The sequence below is a fragment of the Leptosomus discolor genome, chromosome 9, assembly GCF_034619465.1.
Source record: "Leptosomus discolor isolate bLepDis1 chromosome 9, bLepDis1.hap2, whole genome shotgun sequence".
NCBI classification, from domain to species: domain Eukaryota; kingdom Metazoa; phylum Chordata; class Aves; order Leptosomiformes; family Leptosomidae; genus Leptosomus; species Leptosomus discolor.
Window position 1 is genome coordinate 7,402,299 of NC_141399.1, and position 8,594 is coordinate 7,410,892.

Here is an 8,594-nt window from a genome sequence, read left to right on the forward strand (position 1 = left end):
CACATCCACATTTTTCTAGCAACCTTCTTCATTTAAAGTGTTAGCCCCCATTTCCTTTGTTGAACAAATCCTAAAGTAAAACTGTTTTATTTTCTTTTGCTGGCAAAAGCCTATAGGAAAAAAAAATACATTAAATAAAGATGTTTTCGAAGTCACAAGGAAAAGGGGAAGGTTTTTATCCAAAGCCATTCTTGAAACCAAACCCTAAAAAAATAGTTTCAACTAAAGCTCAATTTTTTTTTCCATTGTCTGTGTTTCTAGACGTCTTTTTTGTTTTTAAGTTTCCCCAGGACACGGCTGATATGTAAAAAAGAATTACTTGTGAAAAACAGGAGGAGGAGACCAAAATAAATAAAAACACCCAGGGGAAAAAAAAATAAAAAAAAGAAAAATATAATAATTCGCATTAATCCATGATAAGACATTATTTAGGTGCACCGTTAGACTGAATGAAAAGCATAGTTCGAAGTCTACCTCATATAGAAGAGCACACAAAAAATAGCTGCACAGATTTTTAACTCTCTGAAAACAAATTACCTGTGTGTTACTCTGATTTTTTTTTTCCAGGGCCAACAGAGGATTCAGAGGTTTTCACTATCTACTACTAAAGTTTTAATCAATAAGTTAATTACTCCTTTAATCTAGTTTGCTATTTTGCATGCATTGATTTTTCTTCAGTCTTTTTCATCAAAATCCTTATCTGCTCAAAATACCATTGATCAGATTAAATCAGATTTAATCTAACCATCTGTTAAAACACGAATCAAAAGTTACTAATGGCTTCTTTAGTTTTCAAAGTTCTGTATCTTAAATGTCATTTAAATTCATGAAGCAGCTAATAGAGCACCTGCCAGAGGGTGACAATACCTGGGTGCTTATGCCACCGGTGGAAAATAGTAATGATTTTTAGATAAGACAACTAAAAAGCACCTTCTCCCCCACCTTTCAGTAACAGTGGAATTATCGAGTCGAGCAGCTGAAAAACCTTTACCAGTAGCTGGACATACCCACTATACCTAACCCCATCAAAACCATTAAAAAAACCAAGGACTTAATTCAAACGCATTGAACCACGATCCCGCAGCCCCCGGGGGATTTGGGGCAGGGAGCGGAGCGCTCCCAGCAGGCCGGGCCCGCAGCTCTCCGCACGCCCAGAGCACCGCGTCCAGCATTTTCCACACAGAACTGAGAGCGAGCGCTGGATATTTCCAAGGGGGTCCCTAGCTGTGGATACCAGGGGTTGCTTTAACCCCTTGCGTGCGACGCTGCTGAGAGTACACCGTGAAAAGCGGCTTTTAGGGCAGGAAAGGCAGCGCCGGGCACCGGCTGCACAGCGCTCACACCCAGCAGCGGCGCCGCCGGGCTGCGGTCAGGGGCAGGGTCGCGGCCTCTCCACGGCCCCGACACCCCCGCCCGGAGGCGGCTGTTGAAGCCGAGAGGAGACGAACCAAGGCGCGTCCCCGCCGCCCCTCAGCAGCCGAGACCGCCCCGTCGCCGTGGCAACGGGCAGGCCCGGGCCCGCGCACTCACCGCCAAGGCCGCCCAGGACTCCCGCGGCTCCATGCAGGGGTGGCGATACGGGGTGGCTACGCGGCACGGCACAGACCGGCTCTCCCCACCCCAGGACGGGACTAGACCCCCCGCTCTAACCGTGCCCCGGGCGTGCACATGGGCGCAGCCATGTTGCTGCCCCTGACCCTTGGTCAGGCGGCAGCGTGTCGTCACTGCGCCTGTGCAAGAGCGCCGCGCATGCGCACGGCGGGCAGCGACGCCGCTGCCAGCAGCTTGGCCGTTGTTTCTGCGCGGGTGGGGCGCTGGGGCCTGAGCCTGGAGCCTCGCCCTAGGAGGGCGAAAGCGGCCATGAGTTCTCATTAAGCCTTAATTAGCAGTTACTTAATGGTGGTTTGCTCTGCGCTGGCAGCCGTGCTGCTGCGGGAAGGGGGGAAGAGGCGCCCCCTGCTGCCCGTGGGGCGCAGCCGGGCCCGGGTGGGCCTGAGGGGCCGGTGGGTGCTGCAGGGGCCGCCGCGGTGCCTTCCACCTGCGGCGGGGATCCGTTCAGACAGCAAACCTACGTCCACTGGGGGAAAAAAAAAAAAAAAAAAAAGGCATTTTGAGGCGAAAATTTTGGAAGTCACTTGCGGGTTTTCCCTCAGTCCAGGGCTTCAGCACAGACAGCCGCTGCGTGGCCCTGCTGAGGCGGGCAGCAGAGCGGAGCAATGCGCAAGGACGTGAATAGAGTCTCCTGGCCAGGGTCGTGTCTCCTGTCTGTTCCCAAGGGGTGTGTTGGCTCTCCCCGGAAGGGAAAATGGCATTTTTCATTCCTATCCCGTCAGAAGCCCTTTTGTATTTTGCATTTGCGGCTTACTGAGGCTTCTCCCCCTGGCTGCAAAGGACATTCAAATCAGCAGTGGCTTCAAAAGTTGCAAAGAGTATTTTGGCTTGTAATCCCCACCCAGCAGGAAACCGCACTTGAAATTACGGGAAATACTGTTCTAGGGGAGGATGAAGAGGTAAATGTTGGAGAGCACTGTATAGCGCCTGCAGAACCAGAAAATCAGCAGGCTCAAATTCAAGATTTCCTTGGCTGCAAGTACATCACTTGGGATGACTTTTGGACGCAGCAGCCGAGGACGTGATGATGGCTCAGCATCGGTGACTGCCTTCAGGCAGCTCAGCTCCTCTTCATCACACTGCTGAGGGTGTTTGCAGGTGGGAAGCACTGTGCTGTCCTGTCCTGTAACGTCTGCCTGCAGCAGCGTATGATCGACATCAAAATGGAGTTGCCAACTCGAGCAAATTTATTACAGCTCTCCTGCAGTGCTGTGATTTTTTTCTGAACTGTCTCAATCCCCAGAGACAGGCAATGTTAGAGTACTCTTCATTTCATTTAGTCTTCATTGTCATTTGAGTGAAAAGCTCAAAGCTCTGCAGGCAAAACCAGAAAGAACCTGCATGTATTCCATTTCTCAACCTCCTTTGAATTTTAAGGCAGCTCCTTGGTTTTCTGGTGCTAACTGATTATTTCTATGATAATCTTGTGGGTTATCGGTATTTAAGTGTAGACTTTGTTGTGTTTGTCGAGGTTCACTTTTTGGTTTCACATCAGGACATGATCAAACAAGCAGACTTTGACATTACTAGCACACCTGTCCCCAGCGTGGCTGGCCGACCACCTTTCCTCCAAAGCCTGAGATGTGCATGAAGCCTAAGACAGGCCAGTTTGCTGTCCTAGGAATTAATTCCTGAAAAGTTTGATTCTAATTCCTGGAAGAAGCAGGAGCCTCAGTTAAGTATTTCAGCTGAAATATAGCAAAGACTGGTGGCCTGGTTTGGCTGGGATGGAATCCCAGCCCAGCCATGCCAGGCAGGCTGTTAGCAGTTGGGAGCCAGCCAGGGCAGCTGCCCTGAGTGAGCCACAGGGGTAGCCCATCCCATAATGTCACGGTCATTGTAAAGGGCGATGGTTTGCTGAGGAAGAGGAGCTCCCGTGGGGTTCCTCCTGCTCCTCCTTTGGCTTTTTCCTGCTCCTGAGCACTGCTGTCCTTTTGACCGTGATCACTGCATGTTTGTTTGTATAGTATTAGTGTACCTTTGGTATGTCTTAGTGTGCCTTTGTTGATATTGGTTTTATTTCATTAAATCTGTTGCTCCTTCAGCCCACAGATCTCTTTTTCCTGATTCCCCCTTCCTGGCTGCTGAGGGGTCATCGGGTGATAGAGCAACTGTTACAGTTTAGCCCTAGATAGGGGCTGAACGTAGACAACTGGACTGTGAGCAGTTATTATAGTCACACCCAGCAGAGTACCTGGCTTTCTGAAAGAACCCTGCTATTTAGACAGAAATAAAAATGATCCGAAATCTACCATTTCCAGCTGGTGTTCTGGTAAGTGGCTAAATAAACACAAAAGCTGAAAGTTCCTCAGTTTCCAAGTCCATGTCTGTCGTTAAATTAGGTACTTTGGAGCGATACTGAGGGAAAAATCAGACATCTGCAGTAAATGGAGCATACTTTCAGAGTTACTGCTATCCCCATACAACCCACTGATGGCAGCATTTAAAATGAGACCTTATTCTCCATGTGTGCCCAGAAGGTCTCTTGATGTAAGGTTCTCGGGGTCATAGCAAGCATTTTTCACGTTGTTCAGTGCAAAGCTTTCAGATGCACTCTGTGGCAGTGACTTTTATTTATCACCTTCTGTCAGAAGAACTGCTGCTGCATCGGAGAGGTCACAACCTCCTATTCTTCCAAGACTGTCCTGTCTTAAATGAACAAGTTCTACTTAATGCCACAGGCCAAACATTAATCTTTGTGCTAAGCCCTTCAGTGGACTCCCCCCGAGCTCACAGAGTAAGTAAAGTGAAGAAAAAGTTCTGGTTATTTCACATCCTTTCTTCCTTGTGAGAAAATGCCACGGGTGCTCCCCAGCATCTCCGCTGCAAGTGAAGAAGATGGGCTGAGCAGAAAAACCTCGCACAGGCAAAGGAAGGGTCTGGCTGCACCTGAACAACAGATGGTCGTGGCCCCATACCTCCACTCAACCCTATTTTCAGCTCGTCCGTGGTCCTGTACCTTCTCCCAAGCCTGCTTTCGGCTGTAGTGGAAGCTCAGGGGCTGGAGAGTGAGCTGGGGAGGCTAAGGAACCACCACGGGGTGCTTTTCCCAGACGCTGTGTGTGCGATACCCTGTAGCAGAGGAGAGAACAGACAGTTGTGTCTGTGCTGCTGCTGGTGCTGACCCAGCCAGCGCTGGAGCAGCTTAGTGGCCGCTGGGTTTTTGCTCAGTGCCTCCTTTCATCTCCCTTTTCATTCCTTCCTCCTTCCTTTCTCTGCCCTTTCCTGCCCATGGCTGCTGGTAAGAGTGCTTTTAAAAATGACCATTATGCCTACAGCACCTCACCTGCTTCCTTCAGCCTTTGCAGCACATAAAAGCCTTGGCAAGAGATGAAAAGCCTTCTAATTACAGTACGATAAAGAACATATTGCGTCTATGGATGTACTGAGTGGGATATGAGCTGCCAACACCACAGCAATCCTCTAGCGTCTGCTCTGCAAAAAAGAGAGATGATAGGGAGTGAATATCGGCCACTGGTGGGTCCTCTTTGTGAGGGCAACTTCAGCACCATTTTGAACTGATTTCACGTTATTAATCCTTCCATTAGTACAACGATGCACATGTACAAAACTGCCTGTATGTGTGTATGTACACATGTCTATGTGCTTGTTTGCATGCATTTCCTCTCCCAGTCTCTAGCTGCTATAGGATGTCTGACACCAGCAGCAGAAGATATATTGATCTGGTCATAACATATTAAGGCTGCTGAAGAGCAGATGTTAAAAACAGACTTCTTGGCATATATCAGCCCCTGGCGGTATCAGTCGCACACATGTTCCAGTTTATTTATTAAAGCAATTGCTCTCCTCGTTCCGTTTATTATCTTTCTCCTGGGCAATTCAGGCACGTCAGAGCCAACCCCTTCCAGTCTGTCAGCCCTTCTTGGATCGTCGTTTTTGCTTCAGCTCGGACAACACCCTGCAACTCTTCCTTCCTGAGAAACCAGGCCCGTCCCAGTGTTCTTAAAAGCAGATGGAAATTTATCAGCTGCAAAAATATATCCTGGCATGAATATAGTGACAATAAAGACTCAGGGATCCCTTTAATTTGATACTAAGCAGGTACCTAATGGGGCCACGGAGGTCGTCTGGAGAGGGAATTTCAGTGATATGGCCGCACACGGCACCCAGGAGGCTGTGATGCACCACAGGCGCACATTGTGGCGGAGGGGGCCTGTTAATTGAAAGACTAGGAACAAAACATACCCCTTTGGCCCTCAAAATCTTGTTTGTCCCGTCTTGTTACGAACGGCCGCAGAACTGTGACGTTAGTGTGGAGCAAAGAGCCTTCCCTGAGATCACATCAGGGCGTACGAGAGCAGCGTGGCTTCGTGGGCTGGAAAGGTGTGTGACACCGGTCCTTCTCCAGGAGGCAGCGTTGTCACCAGCCTGCCGAAACACCTGGCACTGAGGTGAGGGCTCCTGCCACGTTCTTGCAGGAGCGCAGGTTTATATTCTGCAGTTTATTTCTGCCGGGGCTAGGGCAGTAATGCTCTTGTCACAGCTTCAGCAGTAAAACCCGAGAGCCCCCCTGACGCCAAGTGGCCAAGGGGCTCTTGAGCAAAGAGGCAAGGTCCCGTGCCCAGTACTTAGCCCCAGGACTGGTGCTTACCTCCAGCAGCCACCCCGTTGCCTGGTGCCTCGTAGCCCCTCTGCATGTTCGGTAGCTGTTCTGCAGACCTCTGCCCGCTGCCCTAGCTGTTGCGTGTGCTCCTGGAGCTGCCTCCTTCAGAACAATGAAAATGCATTAATTATCCCAATATCTAGCCAGCAGTGGACAGCTGGACCTGGATGGGCAGCAGTTTTTCCAGCCTCTCCTCGTTGGGTCAGTCTCCCTTTTGCTGCCTTAACCCCTCTGCAAACCACGGGGGAGGCTGGTTTAGTGTAGACTTTAGCTCATTTTTTGCCACTCAGACGCCATAAGCTGCCCCTCACGCTTACAGTAGCGTTCCCTGTTCTTAAGAAATCTGGCAGTTTTTGAAATTTTGCTGAAATACTAATTGCAGTAAATTTTTATGGAAACAGATGGGAGAACCAGACAGCCAGAAATTTAATAACTCCTTTGAGTACTTAGCAGCAGATACACTGGTCCCCAAATTCATTAAGAAAAAAGTGATTAATGAAGATATAGATTTTGCATAATGATCGAAAGCCTTTAACTGTACAACTTTCTGATGATTCTCATTTATTCTGCCTTATTGGCTGCCTGGACAATTGCAGATGAACCGTCTGGGAAAGACAGAAAACATGAATTTTAACTACTGGGTAAAGTGAAATAACGATCCAGTGGCAATGTAGTGACCTTTTCCATGTCAACACATCTTCCAGAGACTCTCTGCAGTTAGTCTTGCAGCACAGCTGAGTTAATCTAATATTTCCATTTAGCACATAAGAGAAATGGAGGAAAATCTTAATTATGCCTGCCTTTGTGGTTATAGTCCAAACCCCTGACACTGGAATCGCTCACATCTGTTCTCAGCTCATTTTGTGGGCTGATGCAATGACTGAGTTGACTCAGGAAGTGGAGTTAAGAAAAAGTTTGTGACAGGATGGCCTAAGGTGCCCAGACAGTTGTGCATTTCCAAATGGTTCCCGAGGAGCATCCCCGACATTCCCACAGAGCAGCCGGAACCGGGACACCGGGTTCCTTCAGCCACCAAATGGCTGGAGTCATTCTGGTGATTCAGTGCCTTCCTCTGTTTAAAAAAGAGGATTAACAGACCTGGTCTCTCCCAAAGTCTGCAGACAGTGTTAATGAAACATGGGAGGGGTTGTCCCCTCCTAAGAGAAGGAGTGGACACATCAGTGCTAGACCCACTGTCCCTTCCCTTCCAAACGGTATGGACCAGCAGAAGACCAAGGCCATCCTGGTGGAGGCCCAGCATGACCCCTCAGGCTGTTTTGCTGGACTTTTGTAAGGAAAGACTCAATTAAAATTGGATTTCATTGAATTTCATGGTTTTGGAGAGCTGAGCCTTCCCTCCTCCCTGTTCCATGGGGATGGATGGATCCTCCATACCGCTGCCATGGCCCAGCAGTGCCTGCAGCGATGGTGGCCCTGGCTTCTGGGAGAGGTGTGTGGCTCTGGCCTGAGGATGATCCTCACCTCCACTGCTCAGCTCCATCAGCCTCTTGGCAGAAATAAACTGCAGTTGTTTCTGTACAGACAAGGAGCAATATTTTGGAAAATTAGTTCATTGCCAGCTGTTTGCTCAGCTCAGAGTTTTTATCAGCTAAATTCCTTCTCAGGCTCCCAGGGAGCATGGCTGATGGGAAGTACTTGCAATGACATAGAGAGCAGCCACCACAGCTGAAACAACCTACCTATTGGGAGATGCTGCTGAAGAAAGGAGCTTAAGGGTTTATTTGAACAGCTGAACTTCAGTATGTAAACTTCAGCTATTTTTTAAATGTAAACGGTAAAAATAATACAGTTTGCTTTAAAAAAATGTGCTGTGTTTGGCACTGTGTACTTGATATAATTCATTTTTAGTATCATTTAATTCAAGGAAAAGTCTTTCTCCATCTGTTTTGGCTACTCAGAGAAGGACAAAGAAACCAAAGTGCATGGATGACAGCGTAGGGACAGGGACTAGAGAACTGGAGGGAATACAGGTTCTCGTAAGGACTAGCTGCTGGGCCACATGTTGCCTGCCCCAAAACTCCTGCACATCCCTTTTTGCTACCACTCCACACTGCCGCCTATGTCCTGTAAGACCACGTGAAGTCCTGCTTCGTTTTGCCCTTCTGCAGGGCCAGGGACAGCAGTGGAGTGGATGGAGGTGGCTGCTCCGTGGAGAGTCCCATCCCTAAATCCAGCAGAGACAGGGTGTGTGTGCTGCCCTGTCCCTAAGGAGGAGGTCAGCCGTGAGGGAGGAAGGCTGCCTAACCTTCTTCCTTTTCCATTTTCTAGTAACAGAGACACCGACTGCAAGTCAAACCCACAGCGGTGTCCCTGGAGGGAAGTGAAACAGCACCTCCAG

General features: G+C 48.9%; 1 protein-coding gene across 1 annotated transcript in view; it reads right to left on the reverse strand.

Annotated features, from left to right (window-relative positions):
• The window catches only part of SLC25A26 (solute carrier family 25 member 26), an 89,460-nt gene extending 87,873 nt beyond the window's left edge, over positions 1-1,587 (reverse strand). The window contains exon 1 of the mRNA XM_009959428.2: positions 1,531-1,587. Within this exon, the coding sequence (XP_009957730.2) occupies positions 1,531-1,563 (33 nt within the window). The 5' untranslated portion in view covers positions 1,564-1,587. The remainder of the gene's footprint in view (positions 1-1,530) is intronic.
• Between the last annotated feature and the right edge of the window lie 7,007 nt (positions 1,588-8,594).